This window comes from Capricornis sumatraensis, chromosome 3 (genome assembly GCF_032405125.1).
Source record: "Capricornis sumatraensis isolate serow.1 chromosome 3, serow.2, whole genome shotgun sequence".
NCBI classification, from domain to species: Eukaryota; Metazoa; Chordata; class Mammalia; order Artiodactyla; family Bovidae; genus Capricornis; species Capricornis sumatraensis.
Genome location: NC_091071.1, coordinates 70,596,973 through 70,618,254, shown reverse-complemented (window position 1 = coordinate 70,618,254; position 21,282 = coordinate 70,596,973). Strand labels below are relative to the sequence as shown.

General features: G+C 42.0%; 1 protein-coding gene across 1 annotated transcript in view; it reads left to right on the top strand.

Annotated features, from left to right (window-relative positions):
• Window positions 1-1,237: 1,237 nt before the first annotated feature.
• The window catches only part of MYO3B (myosin IIIB), a 421,280-nt gene continuing 401,235 nt past the window's right edge, over window positions 1,238-21,282 (top strand). Inside the window, 6 exon segments of the mRNA XM_068968451.1 lie at window positions 1,238-1,293; window positions 2,192-2,375; window positions 3,330-3,464; window positions 14,002-14,106; window positions 14,342-14,441; window positions 16,630-16,706. Of these exon segments, the coding sequence (XP_068824552.1) occupies window positions 1,238-1,293; window positions 2,192-2,375; window positions 3,330-3,464; window positions 14,002-14,106; window positions 14,342-14,441; window positions 16,630-16,706 (657 nt within the window).

Here is a 21,282-nt window from a genome sequence, read left to right as displayed (position 1 = left end):
AATGATGGGATCAGATGCCATGATCTTAGTTTTCTGAATGTTGAGTTTTAAGCCAGCTTTTTCCTGTTCTTCTTTCACTTTCATCAAGAGGCTCTTTAGCTCCTCTTCATTCTTTGCCATTAGGGTGGTGTTATCTGTATATCTGAGGTTGTTGATATTTCTCCCAGCAGTCTGTGGGCAACAAAAAAATTTAAAAAAAACAGAAGACATCTATTTATGTAAAAAAGCAAGTAATTTAAATTAGTAGCTAATAGCACAGGTAACATACATGTATGGCAAGAATTGTGAAACATGTGCTGAGAAAGGCGGATTTTGGGAAACACTGGCCAAGGGGAAAGCTTAGAGTTCATTAGAATCTTGAAACCAGAAGATGAAAATCAGGAATTGTTTGACCACCTGACCTTTTAGGGTCATTGTCTCAGCCCAGCGTGAGCCTGGCCTGGGCTCTCAAGGTGCTGGCTGGAGACCCCTTCAGAGCATAAAATTCCTGCCAGGTGGACTCTGGAAAGACAGATTCCCTCCCAGCATCAATATCACAGATATTGGGATTTTGTTTGGTTTTGGTAATGGTTTTCAATATCTTTGAAATGTCCCCATCAGAAAGGGTAAGGATGAAAAGTGAATTTTTGTTCCAAGTCAAAAGGCTGTGTCTTCAGGGAATGCAGTCTGGAAGATAATTAGAAGTGGAAATTGGATTGTCCAGCATGAGGCAGAAGGGCTCACTCCAGGTGGACACGTGGAGACTGGATGCTGTAGTTGTTCCTGTTGGAGTCTAATGGCCCCTTTCCTGAGGTTAGAAGCAGCCTGGGGTTGAGAACCCTCTTCCAGCCTTGGAGTAACTATATTTGAAGGGGCTTTTTCATGGGACCAGTCTAGGGTGACTTTGTTTGCCTGCCAAGCTTGCTGCTGGTACTTTAAAGTACGTAAACTTTACAGGGCCAAGTCCTTATTAAATAGACTACTGCTAAGGTGTGGTGAGCTTGCAGCTTCTGGTTAGCCATTCAGTGTGATTTCCACAGTAGGCTGTTGCTATGTGGACAGGGTCTGGGCTTGGCTAATCCTTGCAGGACCTAAGACCTGGATGACAATGGATACTGTGCACTGACTGATGCTATTACCAGACCCAGTTTAGGTTCTCTTACCCTCTCACACCAAAGCCAATCCACCGACAGCGGGGTGTGGTGAAAGAAAGTTCGACGTTTTCTGCAGGGCATTAAGCAAAGAGAATAGACAGCCGATGCCCCAAAGACCTGAACTCCCTGATGGCTTTGGGAAAGGACTTTTAAAGGCGGTGTGAGGGAGGGTGTGTGATCAACTTGTACACGAGCATCTCAGATTGGTTGGCATCAAGGTGAAGTTGCAAGCATCATCAGCTTTCTAGTTTCAACCAGTCTAGAATCTCTGTTCTTGTGGTCAGCAGTTTTCATCTGGTTGCAGTCTTCTTCCTGTAGAAACAATTCAGAAATGTGTGTCAGGCTTTTATCCATATCTTTCAGTGAACTGGGAGTTTAGTGTTTCTGCTATGTGGCAGATTTATAGTCTAAGTTGTTACCAGTTTCTTGGCCCAATAGCTATTCTTTGTTTCTATATCTTCACATTTCCTAATCATTAACTCTTGAGCCAGCCTTTCGAGACTCAAGGGAGTCCTGGAAGATTTAACATAAACTTTCTGAAAGGACAGGGACAGAAGGGTTTGTAGAGGCACCAGATCCTCCTTCCTAACAGCCCAGATTTTGCACACAGAGGCTGGATGCTAGTTTCTCGTGACCATCGGAGAGACCTGGTCAAGGTTACATAATTTGGCTGTAAAGATCTCAGACCTGAGACTTTCAGATTTTTTCCTGGCATCAGCAGCCACTACTAGCAACCTAGAATGAGATTGTCTGGTCATGACTGGACATCCTCTTTGGCCCTTTTCCTCCCTCCTTCTGTCTGGATATAATCTCCCCTTTTAGAATTGTGTTTTTAAAGATGTTCCAGAGCTATGCAGCCCACCCTGTATCTTCTACTCCCATTTCTTAAAGAGGCTTCAAATCTCTTTTTAAAAAATCTACTTAAAGTACAAGGGGACTGTTTAAAAAGGAAAGTACCACAAGGGTGCTGGTTAAGAAATAAAAATATTCTTGTTTCAAAAGCCCATTGACACTAATCCTGCGATCTGTTGCTCATAACAAGCTTTTCCTCCCACCAGGAGACATCTGTATGGATTGTTTCATTACAACGCCATGATGCTTGGACTTGAATCACTTCCAGATCCCACAGATACCTGGGAGATTATAGAGACCATAGGTAAAGGCACCTATGGCAAGGTCTACAAGGTGACTAATAAGAGAGATGGGAGCCTGGCCGCAGTAAAAATTCTAGATCCAATCAGTGTAAGTAACTACAATACAGGGTTTCATGCACACTGAGTTTTCAACTTCTTTCTTGATTCTGGGGGTGATTTTCTAGAGATACTGGAACCTGACATGATATCCCAAAATGAGTTATGACTCCCTGGCCCATCTGAATGAAGTGAAGTGAAGTGAAGTTGCGTCTGACTTTTTGTGACCCCATGGACTGTAGCCTACCAGGATTCTCTGCCCATGGGATTTCCCAGGCAAGAATACTGGAATGGGTTGCCATTTCCTTTTCCAGGGGATCTTCCCAACCCAGGGATTGAACTCGGGTCTCCTGCACTGTAGGCAGACACTTTACTGTCTGAGCCACCAGGGAAGTCCGGCCCATCTGAATGAAGGGACTTCATTTGGAGTCAAAAGTTCCTTTGATGATTTTCTAAATGATTCTCTTTTGTCCATTTTACTATTGTTTTGGTTTTAGTCCCCAGAGCTCTTCGACAGTTATTCTCTTGTAAAGAGTGATGCTTTGGGTTTACACAGAGTCTGGTCTCTCTGTAAGTTACAAAGTGGCCCAGACGTGTGGTGTTCAGTCATCTTAGCCTGGCATCCATCAGAGCACTGAACACTGAGCTTACAATGCTGTCCACTGTTTAGCACAGTGAGGTTATAAGTGTTGGTTGGATCCCTTTGCACTACTTCTCTTTAACTGCTTTGAAAATTCAGACATTTTTAAATTTTAAAAGGATATTTATGACATTATTCTTAAAGATATATAATGAAGACATTTTACTGATATAACAATTGGAAGGCTTTAGTTGGTATCTACATGCTCATTGTTAGGTGTTTTCAAGATATGGTAATGATGACATAAAAAATGCAGACTAAATATGCTTTGTTAAGGGGTTACCTGATCATGGTATCATTCCTGTACCTTACCTCACACATTATACTGAATTCAGCATGCATTTTTTTTTTTTTTACCCTATATAGGATATGGATGAAGAGATTGAGGCAGAATACAACATTTTGCAGTTTCTCCCGAATCATCCCAATGTTGTAAAGTTTTACGGAATGTTTTACAAAGCAGATCACTGTGTGGGAGGACAGCTGTGGCTGGTCCTAGAGGTAAGAGGCTGCTGTTGGGTGACCATCGATTCAGACAGCTCACCAAGGGTGAGCAGACACGTTATTGCCTAAATACTATAAGATGCACATTTAGGGGAAATGATCTCTCCTGCATATCACAGGTACCTTACCAGATGTGATATTCTCTACGTTTTACAGGTAGGCTGTGTGCTGAAAACGTGCATGTTTCTCTGCTTCTGAGGTTTTAATAATCTTTTTTTTCTAATACAATGGATATAAAAATATAGTTGGAAAAGGTTATTTTCTACTCCAGGCTGGGAAAATTTCACAGAAAACATGTTCCAAAGGATTGCAGCTCATTTTCAAAAGTTGTTAACCCAAGGTTTACTTGCTCACCACATTTGAGTCAGCCCATTCATGGTCATTAATCCTCAACTCAGGTTGGATTTTCTGAAAATAAACTCTGACAGTTGTTTATGGAAGGTTATTGGAGAGTTCCTCTTCTTGGGGCTAGACCTGGATGAAAGGTGGGATTGGACAAGGGAGACAGAAAACATCAGTGTAGTTGCAACAGAGGCCTCAGCCCATCCTCAGGGAGAAGAAGACCTGGGATGCTCTTGTAGGGTCGTCCTGTATTTTATCTTTGCATTAACCAATCACTGGGTGCATGGCATCCTGGGCGGGCATGTGGCCTTTGGGGAGGAGGTTCCCTGTAGCTAGGCACAATTCCTGGTGAGAGGTGCCTCTGGTACTTGGGAGCAGGGAGCATCTGATATTCCTGGCCACATCTGCTTTGAAGAGACAGTCTGAAGCCAGCATCACTGTATCCATTATAGTCTTGCCCTTCTCTCTCTCTTGTTAATAGAAATGAATGTGTGTAACTGGGTGCAAATTTCCCTACAAATACAGTTCCTCCATGGGACTAACACGGCAACAACGCAGTGACAGCAAGTGAAATCAGTATATTAGGACAGGTCTGTTGTATTCCCTCATGCTCACAAGGCCCACCCTCATCTGTCCTAGACGCCACCCCTCTGAATCAGCCTCCATGCCTGAGGTCACATGTTTGATCCATGAGTGTGGGGACATGTGTGAAAGCTTTAAGAGAGAAGCAACAAAGGGGAGGTCAGTCCTGGATTCACTGTCTGGGTTCTTTTGTCAAAAACCTCCCATCTGGCTCTAGGAGGGCTTGGTCATGAGACATATTGGATGCCATAGCAACCATGTATGTGAAATTCATCTGTTGTATTCAGATGGGATAATCTGCAAGGAACATTTCTGCCACACTAGTTGCACTCTTCAGAATATAAAGATGTGAGGGATTTTGGTTTTTAGAAATCATCTTTGTCTGTTTAGTTGACTGGTTACATCACACAGTATGTTCTTATAGTATCATCTTTTGGATTTTATTATCCCCCACTCCTTCCCTGGGAATATTACAGATTTACCCTGCTTACAAAGCTCTAGAATATTAATCACATTAATTTTTAAATGCTTATTCTCATGCAATATGGAAAGTAATATTTCTAGGGTCTCTGAAATAATAATTTCTAGTACTCTTGCCTGGAAATTCCCATGGATGGAAGAGTCTGGTAGGCTGTAGTTCATGGGGTCGCTAAGAGTTGGACACGACTGAGCGACTTCACTTTCACTTTTCACTTTCATGCATTGAAGAAGGAAATGGCAACCCACTCCAGTGTTCTTGCCTGGAGAATCCCAGGGACAGGGGAGCCTGGTGGGCTGCCGTCTATGGGGTCACACAGGGTCAGACACGACTGAAGCGACTTAGCAACAGCAGCAGCAGTGTCTCTAGGGTTATATTCTTAAACTCTGTAAGACCTCAGTGTTTTAAACCTGATTATCATTTAATAATATAAGTACTGCTGCTACTGCTGCTAAGTCGCTTCAGTCATGTCCGACTCTGTGCGACCCCATAGACGGCAGCCCACCAGGCTCCCCCGCCCAGGGATTCTCCAGGCAAGAGAATCTGTAATATTCCCAGGGAAGGAGTGGGGGATAATAAAATCCAAAAGATGATACTATAAGAACATACTATGTGATGTAACCAGTCAACTAAACAGACAAAGATGATTTCTAGAAACCAAAATCCCTCACATCTTTATATTCTGAAGAGTGCAACTAGTGTGACAGAAATGTTCCTTGCAGATTATCCCACCTGAATACAACAGATGAACAGAACACTGGAGTGGGTTGCCATTTCCTGTGACCAAAAAGTCCTAGTTTCCTTTCATTTTACCCCGACTTAAAAAGACTTTGCATTCAGATATAGAAAACAGGACCTTCCAGGGGTTTTCCAGAGCTTGAAAAGGGGCTGTCCCTCCCTCCATTTGACCAGGTGGGAAGGTAGGCTGCTCAGACCTGCCACCACCTGGAGGACAAGCGCTCTTCCCCATGAGGAGTGACTGAATGTTAGCCCCTAAGGCACAGCCAAGGCAGCCGGAAAGAGCCGCACCTGGTCTTGAAAGATGAGAAGGAGCTCAGAACTGTGAACTGAGCCTTGTGCAAATACTCCCCCGCAGACTGTCTCTTGCTGTTTCTGGGTGACTAAGCACAGATAATGAGGTTGCCCTGGCACACTGAATTATTCATGCCTCAGCAATACAGTAGGCAGATATTATACCTTTTGCAGGTTGCGTTGGTCCATGCCAAAGCTGACGGCACAGGGAACCAGATATCCTCAGTCTTTTCTGTTTAGGAATAGGCCAACCATGCCAGGCTCCTGGGTTAGCTGTGTCCAGTGCCTCCAGTATGCTTATAGACTCAGATTCCTGAACTCCTAGAGCTGGCAGGGACCTCAGCCTTCCTTCAGGTCACTCTCCTAGTGTTCAGTTGCGAAAAAGAGACCCAGAGAAGGAGTGGCATGCCTACTGTCCCATAACCAGTTATATGGCAGAACTAGAGAAGGACCGCACTTCGCTTCTCTCCCATTCTGTTGCTGCTGCCCATGATGCTGTCTGTCAGGTCCGGGAAATAGACTTTGGATCTCTGGTTGAAATAGCAGCAATTCCTGATTACACACACACATACACAAACACACACACACACTCTGCTGGAAGATAATGACAGTCCACACAGTACCTTGACCATGTTGTACCGCCGATAGCTTTTTAATGAGTGCTTTAGGAAACTTGCACAATAAAATTATGATCTGTTTAATATTGCTCCCTTCATCCTGTATATTGAGATTAAATTTATATTGCCTTTGCTGTTTCCTTGCTGAATATGATGAAAGGAACCGTGAGAAGCTATTCCACAGAGCAATTCTTGAGGACAGAAAAATGTTATTAATAACCCTCCTAAATCACCACAACTCTGAAAACAAAAGCAAATGAAAATGTCATTTCTGAAATTAATTACTAATTGTTACCAGAAAGCAAACCAAAGCTTTCCTCAGTGACAGACAACTACTAGAGGAGAAAGATATGGAGACAAAAACATACATAATAATCTTTTGGATAATTTGTGAATAAGTTTTATCCTAGTTAATGTTAAATTCAGAAAATCTACAAGTTTTATTATCTCTCACCTAAATGAAATATAATAAGAAATTAGACCTTTAAGAAAAGCTCCATATTCAGACAAAATGCCTAGTATTTGCTAAGACATGAAATATATATTTTTTTGTTTTCCTTTGGTGTAAAACTTTCCACTGGTATATACTATTTCTGCTCAAATAATATGTTCAACTTAAAAGAAATAGTTGAGCATTTAGAGTGCTAGTGACAATGTAAACTAAAAAAATACTCCTTATATTTTAAAACCAAATGAAAGAATTATTTTTAACCTGTTTTTCCTCTCAAAGATCTATGTGTAAGTTCAGTATCTAAGTCAAAGTAGGGGGAAATGATACCTCTGTTCAGATTTTGCATTTATTTATGTAAGGCCCTAGAAAGTCCAGTCTAAGCCCCACTATCATTGCAAGTTAACACCTTAAAGCATTTTCACCCATTGATATTGTGGCATGAGTCAAGGTTATCATGTTAACAAGTCAGGGTCATAGTGGAACTCTGATGGTCTGAACCATGTTTTGATTGGCCAGAGATGGTTAGAAAGCCCTGGAGCACAGAACTCTGACTCCAAGGACAGTTTCTGGCTGGATCCTAGAATGAGAGTCACTGGAGTGCCTGGGGGTCAGAAGGAAAGTACAGAACATTTGGGAGTGGAGAAGGTAAGAACTTTGAAATGCAGCTGAGTTGCACCCTATATTCGTGTGCTAAAAACAAGAGGCCCTAAGAAGCTGAAGTGTTGGAGTGATTCTGCCTGCTCACCGGATCTACAACGTGCTCTGGAGAGAGGCTGAAACAGGAGGTGGGGGGCTTGGGGCCCTCCTGCCCCTCATAGTATGAGCATCTTCCTCCCAGCCCACCCTGACTGGAACTCCACGGTTTCAAGTGACATCGTTTTCATTCTTCTAGGGGCAAGACAGTGACTTGACTTTGTATCAGTAAAATAAACACATGTCTCCCAATGCTGTGGAGGAAAACTATGTTGCTTGGCCTTCCTGAGAGGTGGACATTGTCTGACATGGTACTCTCTAAGGCATCTTCAAGAGTACTTTTGATAATCCTTGCCTTTTGCTTTATGCCCTCTGTAGAACCTAACACCCTTGAAAGATCAAGTCCACTGAACAAAAGAGCATTGAAAAGAAATTCCTCCTAATTCTGTCCTCTTAGGGCAAATCAGCGTGCCAGTACAGGAGCTACTTGAAGGTTAGAGTTTCAACTAGAATAAAGGTCTGGTGATTGTGTTGCATGGGTCACTCTTTAATAATGTGGAGGCAAGTTGATGGCTTATGGAGCAAGGAACATTTTATTACTTGAAATTACGACCATCTTAGCAAATGCACATACTGTGATTGAATCAATATTCAACAATGTTTTGGAAAATAGATGTGGAATGTAAATGATTTTTCTGTTTTTCTTGGTTTGGAGCAAAACGCTCATTAAATTCAAGATGCATCCAGCTGCCACATTTCCTGAATGCTGAGGGCGTAGGGAGGAATACAGGGATCCAGACCTACCTCTGTATTTGAGTCTGATGGCTGGCAGCGTGGGTGGGAATAAAAGCCTGCAGGTGCCAACCCTCAGGGGTGGGTGAGATAGGAAGCTTGGCTGCCTCCTTACAGCTTTAAGAGGTTTATATTATTTGATGCATTTAAATATAGTTCCCTTGTCATGCTTTTAAAGTGTTCAGTCCATTTCACTGAATATTTACTCTGATTAGACAATTGTCAGTGTGTACCCGCTTTCCTTTTTTATATCCAAGTAGCCTAAATCTTTTCCCTGTAACCCACAGGCTGCCCTTTAAAACCTTGCTAGTGGGCTTATCAACTTCACAGGACTGCTTCCCCTAAAGGTACCCTGAGCAGTTTAATTACATGTTTCTTTGAGGCACAAGAAATCAGACAGCTCTTAAACTCTGACATTTAGTGAACAAAAGGCACCAACTGAGTCAGATTCTATTGTTGTTCTTAAATCCACAGCTGAGTTTTGATCCTGCTGACAAAATGGCTGCTTTTAATCCATCCGTAGGTTCTAGAGCTATGAAGAAAGTTTGTAAGTTGGCTACCCATCTAAAATGCCGCCAGACAGGCTCTTGTTGGAGAAATGGCCAGATTGAAAGTAGGGCAGGAGAGAGACTAAAATGAGGTTTCAGGGGAAAATTCCAGGGTTGAGTTAGCTTGGATCATCACCCAGTATTTAACTTAAATGTTCTCTGGGTAGAATTTTAATAGTGCACTTGCAATTCAATAAAGCATGTGCCTTCCTGAGATGGAAGCCAGACCGAGAAGTGGTTCTGATGAAGGTGTGGCAGTGCTTTGCATGTTGATTACTGCTTTGGCTTTAGGGGATCAAAGAACTTTATTGATATTCTCACAAGATCCCTAGACTCTGTCTCTTCTTAACTTTCTCTATCCAAATGGTCAAAAATTCCTGTTGATGCTATCTTATAAAAGCACCACCCCCCAACACCCACTCAAATCTGTCCCTGATTCTTTGTCCTCAGGACTCTTGACTTATTGACCTTGCCTCTCTTGATTGCTTCAATATCTCCTGACAAGTGTCCAGCTGCCTGTGTCTTCCTGTTCTGTCCACCCTCCAGTCTGCTACCAAGGTCTTTCTAGAAATCTGAACAGACCTCCTGTCTAAAACCTGTTGCTAGCTTACCACTCCTATCCAATGGTATATTATAGTATCATAATACGTATGCATAAAGTCCACACACTTTGGCAGGGCACGCCTGCATTCCCTGTCCCCCTTTCTACTTCTCCATCTCTCTGTGCTAGATTCTGTCCCTTTGTCCCAACAGTGGCAGAGTACGTAGAATTCAGACACACAGACAGAGACACACACATGCATGTAGATGGACCGGCAAATAGAAACACTCCCACCCACCTCATTCTTTTGTGCTCCCTTCCTTGCACATGATGTCCCTTTTCCAAGGACGCTCTTCTTGTTCACCTGCCATAAGCTCCTTTGTCCTTCAGAATCATTGTATGTGTTACATCCTCCGGGAAGAGTTCCAGACTGTTCCCTCTCCACCCTGGCATGGCAGAAGTCACCCTTCCCTCTTCAGTGCCACCATACCCCTGGGCATACTCCACTTCCACCTGCCACTCTTATTACTCACGTGTCCATTTCTGGTGTTGAGCTCTTTGAGTGCAGGGACAGTGTTCATGATTGAGTAATGCAAACTGGACAGTCACAAACGACTGAGAACCAAGAGGTCACTTTCTTTTCAACAGCTAAACCTAACATTGTTCTTGAGCCCCCAGCCTGCCTAGAGGAAACAGTTGATTTGAACTCATTCTGTTAAACTTAGTCAACTGAGCACTTCTTTGGAAAGGGACAAGTTTGGGGAATTTGTTTCCCATTTTCACAATGCAGCTCAAAGCTTAGTCACTTGGATAAGGACTTGGTTTTTTAATGGTTTTCTTTTTCCCTCTTCCTGTCCTTCTCTGGGGTGACATTTCGATCTGAATACAGATGCTCATGTAAATCTATGGCAATGAGACCGCACTCCAACTATGCGATGACCCTGAGTCCTCCTATTATCTCCCTGTGGATCTCCCTGTGTCTCAGGTCCCTGATCCTCCTTATCGTGGGGTCTTCACTGTCTCTCCTTTTCATTCAAACTCTAGCCTTGTCCTTGTTGCCAGTGCGGCATCAAGTTCTAAATCTCTTGCAAGTCATGAGCAGGCTGTTGTTATTCTTCAGTCCCTAAATCCTGTCCGACTATTTGCAGCCCCATGAACTGCAGCACACCAGGCTTCCCTGTCCTTCTCTGTCTTTTGGAATTTATTCAGACTCATGTCCATTGAGTCCGTGGTGCCATCCAACCATCTCATCCTCTGTCACTCCCTTCTTCTCTTGCCCTCAATCTTTCCCAGCATCAGGATCTTTGGCAATGAATAGGCTCTTCACATCAGGTGGCCAAAGTATTGGAGTTCCAGCATCAGTCCTCCTGATGAATATTCAGGGTTGATTTTCTTTAGGATTGACTGGTTTGATCTCCTTGCTGTCCAAGGGACTCTCAAGAGTCTTCTCCAACACCACAGTTGGAAGGCATCAATTCTTTGGTGCTCAGCCTTTTTTATTGTCCAACTCTCACATCCATACATGACTACTGGAAAAACCATAGTTTTGACTATACTGACCTTTGTTGGGAAAGTAATGTCTCTGCTTTTTAATTCTCTGTCTAGGTTTGTCATTGCTTTTCTTCCAAGGAACAAGCATCTTTTAATTTCATGGCTGCAGTCACCATCTGCAGTGATTTGGGAGCCCAAGAAAATAAAGTCTGTCACGGTTTCCATTGTTTCCCCACCGATTTGCCATGACATGATGGGACCAGATGCCATGATCTTAGTTTTTTGAATGTTGAGTTTTAAGCCAGCTTTTTCACTCTCCTCTTTCACCTTCATCAAAAGGCTCTTAAATTCCTCTTCACTTTTGGCCATTAAAGTGGTATCATCTGCATATCCGAAGTTGTTGATATTTCTTCCAGCAATCTTGATTCCAGCTTGTGCTTCATCCAGCCTGACATTTGCATGGTGTATTCTGCATAGAAGTTAAATAAGCAGGTGACAATATACAGCCTTGATTTACTCCTTTCTCAATTTGGAACCAGTCTGTTGCTCCATGTCTGGTTCTAACTGTTGCTTCTTGCCCTGCATACAGGCTTCTCAGGAGACAGGTAAGGTGTAGGGACAGTTAGAACCCAGGCTTGGTGGATCTTGAACTCTACTGCCACTCTACAGCACAGACACCACTTTGTTGGCAGGAGGCTCCTGTGAGGAGGTCTCCCTGCAGATTTCTGAATAAAAGAGGTTCATATGAAATGGTTTCATCACCATTATTCCTTTATACAACTCCCACTTCCAAAAGGGAGCATCCCCACCCTGATCTTATTCTCTCAAGCTCTCCAAGCCCTATGCCATCAGCCTTGGAAGGACTTTTTTTTTGTGGGTCCAAAACATCCCTTCTGTCATGTTCTGCATTCTTACGTGATCATCATTTGACTCTATGTTCAGTTTTCCTGTTTTTGTTCCTTTGATATATAAAATGTAATTGGGGGAGTCCTGAGAAAATTATTTTATGTTTATTGAAAGCTTAGCTTTTAAGATTCTTCTACGAATCATGACACTGAAAATGCATTCACTGTTCAAGAGAGTATTAGATTGAACATTGAATGTTATGTGCCCTTCAGGGTCATGTAAGACATAGTTGAAATAAAAAGAATGTGGAATCCTTTGGAAGAAATTACACTGGTACTCAATATTATGGTCATGAGAAGTGTTGGTGTTGAGTTAGCAAGTTACACCAAACACTGGTGGAGAGAGGATTCTGAGGACACTTAATAATCGCAGACCACTATAGCCTTCAGCACATTTCACTGTTCTTGGCTCCCTCCTGAATCCTTTCTGAGAGATAGTGATTTATCATGGTTTTATTGAAGATTCCCAATTCTATACTGAGGCTTCCCAGGTGGCACTAATGGTAAAGAAACTGCCTGCTACTGCAGAAGATGCAGGAGATGAGGTTTTGATCCCTGGGTTGGGAAGATCACAGAGAGGAGGGCATGGCAACTGACCCAGTGTTCTTGCCTTCAGAATCCCATGGACAGAGGAGCCTGGTGGGCTGCAGTCCATGGAGCCGTACAGTCAGAAGTGACTCTGCCCCCACAAACAATTCTATATTGGATTTTTAGTTGAATTTTGTTGTTTGTGAGCAATTTACATGGTAAAAACATGGGCAGATTCCGTTTCAGTTTATCTTGATTTTTAATGCGTGGGTGAGGTATCTGCCATGTATGTAGCAAAAAGAGATACATTCATCAAACAAAAACATCTCCTCACCATTTATTAAAACCTTGCAAATGTTTGTAATTAGAGTCAAATAGATCTTAATGTACTATTCCCTTGATAAAGAGTGTCCTCTTTCAGGAAAGGTGCTAATCTGTGCTCCCTCAGATTGCCTTGCTTACAAAAAGCCAGTTGACTCAAGCAGCCACAACCAGGGGACCCCCACTGTTCACTAGTTAACTCTTTCTCAAATTATACAAAGTGCCAGGAGGAAACCTAGGTCTCTAAATCAGGGTCTTGACTTTATATGGACAAGGATGGCTCTGCCGATCTGACAAAAGCTGTGAATTTTCTCAGCAGGAAAGTGCAAGATGAATATACAACATGCTGCCTACAGTTTCAAGGTATATACAAGCCCTGCTCAAACCACTTAAGAACCCTTGATTTAAAATGGCAAATAGCACACCCAAACCTCCACATTGCCTTCTGCATTTAGTCAAAATTATCCTTGAAAACCTTTACGTTGCTGTGAAAAAATAATATGCCTGGTTTATGTATCTAAAATCTTGGTATATTCTATAACAGAGAGCAAGTATGAAAGATATACTTTTACAGTGTTTTTAATTACAGGGGAAAAAAAGAGCATGAAGTTGTTGAGCTTCTAAAGTTGAATATGAAAAGGTTAAATGAACATATGATGCAGCTCCATTCAATAAATCTGACATGCAGTTGCAACTCTAGAAAGAGCTGCTGGTGGGACGTCTGGTGTCTGCAGTGCCAGCACTGGAGACAGGAAGATTTGAAATAAAATTTATCCCCTCCCAAGAATCAAGGGCATTCATCTTGACTCTGTCTTTCCTTCAGACTGCATGTGTTTTTTTAAAAAACACAGACAACATTCATGTAAAATTTCCAGTAATAACTCACCATGATTATTATATGCATTCTCTTTTTAATGTCTAAATAATGTCTTGTGCTTTGCTATTTAACTTGAGAAAGAAGTCAACTTTTTTGGACTTGTATTTTCAATCGTAAGTCATCATCTTGAATAAATAGACACAAACACATACACACACAGAACTAGATTTGACTGTGCAATGGAAATTTGAAGTTTCATTGTTCCAACCTAGAGTTCTGTGATTTGCAAATTTACTACTTGAGGTTGGTAATCGGTGGACTTTTCTTACTGTCTTTTTTCTTTTTTTTTGTATGTGTGCTCCTGCTGTCTCTCTCCCCTGGCACCTCCTCTTGCAGCTGTGTAACGGGGGCTCAGTCACCGAGCTTGTCAAAAGTCTACTTAGGTGCAACCAGCGGTTGGACGAAGCAGTGATCTCATACATCTTATACGGGGCCCTCTTGGTAAGGATGTCCTTCAAGGTGGGGTCGAGGGGGCAGTTTGTCATTGGTTGGCTCCCCACAGCATATTAACAAGGGGAAACTGCTCTATAATATGCAAGGTGTATTAACAGCAGGGAGGTGTAGCCTAATATGGACTTTGATTAGATTTTAATAGTAGGGTAATTGTTTAAAGCTAACCGTTGCAAATTTTCCTTTTCTCTTTCCTGTTGTTTGGTGGTGATGGGACTCCATGAAGGGCCTTCAGCACTTGCACAATAACCGAATCATCCACCGTGATGTCAAGGGGAATAACATTCTTCTGACAACAGAAGGAGGAGTTAAGCTCGTTGACTTTGGTAATGACTGCTTGTCGTTTGTTTTCTTGATGTGTGCAGTTTAGCCAAAGGCAACAATTTATTGTGATCTCAGAAGACTGGGGCCTCTCTTCTGCACCATAGGCTGAGGGCCTTTCCAGTGACATACAGGCTGGAGAGCAGGGGGAGGTTCACCAGATGGATCACCCTAGGAGATGCTGTTTGTTAATCTATTTTCAGCTTTAGAAGCAATTTTATTAAAGAGAGAATATGAAAGTGTTTCAAAAGACAAATTTGATGGGAAACATTTTGGTTTGTTGGGAAGGATTTCACAACTCAGGGCAATTGTCTATAATTTACATTTTGTCTATTATTCTTTTGCATATGAAAAGAGAAAAACGTTTGGTCTTTTAAATGACTTTCTCTAGCCTCGGGCATACTAATTCCCAGTGAGCAGAAGGTAAAATAGTCCTTTGGGTCTGGAAACTAACATCCCTTTAAATTGTGATTATTGCTGCTACATGTGAGGCTGGTTGAACTGGAAACATTAGCAGGAAATGGAAGGGTGAGAGGAAACGGAGAGCTGTATCACCTAAGGCCAGAGAACTATTAAATATCTCCTTACAACACTCCTTGTATTGAATCCAACAAACCATTTGATCTTCCTTTTAAGTTTATCAAATGGTTTAATCTTCTAAATGAATTTGACAACAGTTAGTCCTTCAGCATGACTGCTGTAAATAATGAGAAAACATTTACAGAAGTACTTTTTAAAATGTTCTTTTTCAGTGTCAGCATAGGAGGAGAAAAAATGATTTTGTATGTTCATTGGTTTATTGGTTAGAAAGAATTCAGTGTTAAAATGTATCAGTGAATCATTTGCTCAGAAGAAATTACTCGAAGATAAATGAAATTGCACTAAGTAATTGGTCTGTTTTTTTAAAAAGCAAAGAAAAATTTTAGGGTGTTTAAATAGAATTTAAAGAACCCTCTCTGGCTTCCTAATAAAGAGTAAAGAATGCAAGCAGTTAGTGGAACTACCCTCAAAAAACAACCCATGTTACCCATTAGCAAATCTATGCCTAATGTTCTTAAAGATACGTTCTTTGCTGATGAGCACATGTATCCAAGTTTTTTAGTTCTTATCGACAACATTAGTGGCAACTGTTGTTACTGTCTTAAGGGCTGCAGTAGATTTCTGCTTGGTATAAAACAGTACCTTATATTTGTAAAATGCTTTTCAATTTATGTCATTTTCACAGTTGTTCCCTTGATATTTAAGAGCTCTTTGCGTTAGGTGTAACGAGCAGTATTATTCCCAGTGTAAAGGTGGGAAAACTGAGACTCTTTGTGAGGTTGTCTGCTCGAGGCCTTATAGGAAAAGGCATAATTGCTATGGGAAACAGGCCTTCTGACTCCTAATCCAATTCACCTTTACTTCTGTTGTGGCATAAAAAAGAGAGCTGGCCAAAGACTAAAACAAAGTACATGGGAATTATATTAAAATTCAAATCCTCAACATTGAGCCCTGGATAATAATAGTCTTAGTCTGTTTCTTTTTCCATTTGACAAATGTATTTTTCTTGACAGGTTTCCAGCCTTCTAGGTATGATAAGGCACTGAAAATTTTTTCTGTCTACACTGATGTTCAATTATAGATAATACATGCCAATTTTCTTCCTCCATCAAACAAAGCACCATTTTTAGAAAGATATCACCTGAAATATTTTGGAAATATAGTAGGAAGGTATTTGGGGTTAATCCTAGTTATTGATGCTTTCTTTTGATTCCAATTTTGCAGCAGTATGGATAGAAATATTCACTAGAAAAAAAATATCCTAGTGATTTAGATAGTGTGAGACATGCTCATACCTACAGTTTTTGGTAAAGTACAGCCTGTGAGCCAAGTCTGACCTATGTCCCATTTTTGTATACTCTATGAACTGAGAACGATTTTTATATTTTTTAACAGTTGGGGAAAAAATCAAAAGAAGAGTACTTTATGTGAAAATGATATGCATTCCTAAATAAATTTTTGCGAAAACACAACCACATTCATTTGCTTTTGTGTTATCTGAGCTGCTTTTGCAGAGTTGAGTAGTTGTGACAGAGCCTTAAGCTCACAAAGCCTAAGATATTTGCTGTCTGACTCTCTGTGAAAGAAGTTCGCCAGCCCTGGTCTAGCATCATCATCTGCTTGCTGCTGGATTATGACAGGCTTTTCTTGTAGGTGTCTCAGCTCAACTCACCAGTACACGTCTACGGAGAAACACATCTGTTGGCACCCCATTCTGGATGGCCCCCGAGGTGAGCAGAGGGCATCTATTTCTGTGTATTTATTGAAAGCCTTGGTACTATGCCTTTTTTATGGGAAAGTCACACACTTCATGAAACTTTCAGCAAGAAGAAAATCCTTTATCCTCACTGAACTGTGAGAGTTCTGATTTGGTGGGTGAGAGTGATGACATTTAATCTCAGGACTAGGTGACAGAGGCCCATAGAATACCTTCAGGCAGTTAGGAAAAAGGTGCCCCCTCCAGAAGATGCCGTGTTCTCTGAGCATCATGGCTTGGCAAGTTCATCCCACCATTGTGTAAATTAGAAGAGGTCACCTTCCCTGGATAGAGGCAGACCCAGTGACACACGGCTCAGTGAAGAGACAGATTTCAGTTCCAGGTGGCCTACAGAACAATATGCCATAGTCCTAGCTATTTTTTTTTTATACTGGATATATAACAACTTTATATATATATATACATATATAACAACTTTATATATATATACCTTTTCTGTATCTCTAGTAAAACCTGGGATTTGGGTCTAATTTTTAGTTCTGGTATCACCACAAAGTCCTCTGTGAAATGACACATATTAAAGTTTGCAGAATTTCCAGGCTAGATACCAACAGAGCCTGAAGCACAGCTACAGCTTTCCTTGTCAGGTCAGCACTGAATTCCACAGCGCTCTGGCCTGGGATCAAGCAAATGGGCTCTTTGAATAAGAGGACTTGTGTAGTCATCTCCTTAGAGATGGGGGGGAAATGTATTATGAAAAACTACAAAGCCAGCAACATTCAAATGAACAGTTTTCATTTAATGAGACAAATGACATTGTCTTGTGAAACTCAGTTGTCCTTTGCAGTGTGAATCCATTTCAGAGCATGACAGCATGGATTATTTTGAGTTACTTAGTCATTCTTATTACCACATACCGTGTGGTGATCCGGTTCTCTCACCACTTTACTCTGTCTCAGCTGTGTGATCTCCTTGTTTAAATAGCGTCTCCTTTGGGCTCTAACCGGTACATCTCTGTTGACTTGATGCTAGCTTCATAATAAAAATAAATATGGGCATTGACATTGTGTGGCAAATGACCATCCAGATAATCTGGAACATGTTTTTTTACTGCAACTTCTCCCATTTCATTATTACATATAAAATTATCATTGAAACAAAGGCTGCTGCTGCTGCTGCTAAGTCACCTCCGTCGTGTCTCACTCTGTGCGACCCCATAGACGGCAGCCCACCAGGCTCCCCCATCCCTGGGATTCTCCAGGCAAGAATACTGGAGTGGGTTGCCATTTCCTTCTCCAGTGAAACAAAGGCAAACCATAAAAATTTTCATAGGGATCGCATGAACTCTACTTTGAGAAACACTGTAGGACAAAGTCAAGATTCCTTTGGATGAGGAGTGAAACCACTCACATTCAAGCCTCTCTGCTGTCCAACCTCATCTCAGGTTACTTTCCCCCAATTTACTTGTTTTTAATGCCTCAGCAGTAGTGAAAAAACAAGTAATTCCCCAAATCTGTCCTTATATATCATTCCTTTAAAACTTTCTATATGTTGTTACATCATCTGCAGTGGCCTTCAGAACTCTGCAACTTTCCTCCTCAATCTTCAAGTCTCTCTCAAATGCTGTTCCCCTAGGAAACCGTCCTTATCCTCGGCCAACACTGAGGCTCTTTTCCCCGAGTGTCCACTGCAACCTTTACGCTCTCCATTAGCAAGATATGACCATTGTACTATAGTTCTTGACAAGCAGGTGTTCTAACTGAACTCTAAACTCTAGCAGGGACCTGGGATGCTTGGCTCTCAGCGCAGTGCTTGGTATAGAGCAGGTGCTCAATGTGCATCTGTTGAATGAATGAATATATTTATTGGTTAAAAAGGAAAAGTCAAGGAGAAGATGAGTTTGGAGGGTAGATTGAGGAGGGCTTTACGACTATTGGTATTCACACATTGCTCTGTTGATTTTGGTTAATTTATTATTAAAGAAAAGCATGACTGAGGCCACTCAGTTCTTATTTAGGGTGGCATAAGTCAGAAGATGGTGTTCCCATTCCAGTCTTCAGCAAGTCGGTGTTCTCAGAAACACAGAGCACAGAAAAGAGAAGGCTGCTCTCGGCTTTATAATTTCTCATGAAGTGTCCGTGACTTTTAGGGTTCAGCTGGGTTGGAGAAAATAGGTGGAATGTTTCTACTAGGGGCAGTTTAGTGGCCCACGGTGAGCTTCTGTTGCCCAGATTGCCTGGAACTGGTTCCCCGCTTATCAGGGAAAAGCTAGTGTTGCCTCTTGCCTGCTATAGTGGATAGATTGAGGAGTAGGCAGATTACGGTATGGAGACCTTGAGAGTGCCTCTCAGGAGCCAAGTGCCCAGTTTCTGAGTATGACTTAGAGGTTCTCTCAGAATGTGTGCTTGCATCCAAGACACTTCGGAAGCAGGCTGCAGCTCCTGGGACTCAGTCCTACACTGTCCTCATGTTTTTATTCCCCAGAGTCTTTTTGCTCCATGACCCTCTACAAGAATGTCCATAGGAAGAATCTTGCATTTGTCAGTTCCATTCAACAAACTAAAAAATAAATATTTTATTGAAGTATAGTTGACTAACAATGTTGTATTAATTTCAGTAGTGATTCAGTTATACATATTTATGTTCTTTTTCATATTCTTTTCTATTATGGTTTATTACAGGATATTGATTATAGCTTTCTGTGCTACACAGTAGGTCCTTGTTGTTTGTCTATTATATATAAAACAGTTTGCATGTTAACCCCAAACTCCCAGTCCATCCTCCCCTACCCACTCACCCCCTTGGCAACCCTAAGTCTGTTCTCTTTATCTGTGAATCTGTTTCTATTTGGGTGATAAGTTCATTAATATCTTATTTTAGATTTCACATATAAGTGATATCATATGGTATTAGTCTTTCTCCTTCTGACTGACTGCACTTAATATGATAATCTCTAGTTCCATCCATGTTTCTGCAAATGACATTATTTCATTCTTTTTTTTTATGGCTGAGTAGTTTTCCTTTTGGGCTTCTCTGATAGTTGAGTTGTAAAGAATCCACCTGCAATGCAGGAGACCCCAGTTCAGTTCCTGGGTCAGGAAGATCCGCTGGAGAAGGGATAGGTGACCCACTCCAGTATTCTTGGGCTTCCCTTGTGGCTCAGCTGTAAAGAATCTGCCTGCAATACGGGAGATCTGGGTTTGATCCCTTGGTTGGGAAGATCCCCTGGAGAAGGGAAAGGCTGCCCTCTCTAGTATTCTAGCCTGGAGAATTCCATGGACTGTATAGTCCATGGGGTCGCAAAGAGTCAGACAGGACTGAGTGACTTTCACTAGTGTTCCTTTCAACAAACTTATACTGTCCTTCTGTGAGGCCAGGGTTTGGGTCAAGAGGAGTCCTTGAAAGGATAATCAGTAATGGTTCAAATGGATATTGTCTTTATATGATGGCCTGCAGAGTATATTGACCTTAACATGCTTTCATTTCTGCTTATGCAAATAAGTGGTATTTAGATTAAATATGGGAGAAGGCAATGGCACTCCACTCCAGTACTCTTGCCTGGAAAATCCCATGGGCGGAGGAGCCTGGTAGGCTGCAGTCCATGGGGTCACTAAGAGTCAGACATGACTGAGCGACTTCACTTTCAGTTTTCACTTTAAGGCATTGGAGAAGGAAATGGCAACCCACTCCAGTGTTCTTGCCTGGAGAATCCCAGGGACAGGGGAGCCTGGTGGGCTGCCGTCTATGGGGTCGCACAGAGTCGGACATGGCTGAAGTGACTTAGCAGCAGCAGCAGCCTGTGTTCTTGCCTGGAGAATCCCAGGGACGGGGGAGCCTGGTGGGCTGCCATATATGGGGTCGCACAGAGTCGGACATGACTGAAGCGACTTAGCAGCAGCAGCAGATTAACTCTGACAGCAGTGCACGTGATGCCAATGCCGGTGGAATAAAACCACGGCATGCCACAGTGCCTGTCCTTTGAAAACACAGTTGAAAGACCCTTGATCCTATTTTACTTTTTATAATTTATTTAATTTTTGGCTGTGCTGGGCCTTCATTGCTGCTTGGGCTTTTCTCTAGTTGCAGTGAGCAGGAGTTACTCTCTAGTTGTGTTGTGCGGGCTTCTTATGGCGGCTTCTCTTGTTGTGAAGCACTGGTTCCAGGTCATGTGGGCTTCAGTAGTTGCAGCACGTGAGCTTAACAGTTGTGGCCCGTGGGCTCTAGAGTAGTTATGATGCATTGGCTTAGCTGCTGCTCAACATGTGGGATCTTCCTGGATCAAGGATTGAACTTGTATCTCCAGCATTGGCAGGCAGATTCTTTACTAGTGAGTCACCAGGGAAGCCCCTATTTTATTTTTCAGAAATTGAACCAAATTATTTTTTTCCCTTTTGCATTTGCATTTTGATTTCACCAGCCTGAGAAACTCCAACATCTATAATAATTCAAATAGGCTACAGGCTTCAAACCAGGTAGCTGATGAAATGTGACCAGACGACCGTCAAGTGTTGACTTGCAGTCCAAACAGCAGTTCACCAGGGCAGCTCGAAGCTGCAACATAAATTATCATATTCACAAAACTCTCCACT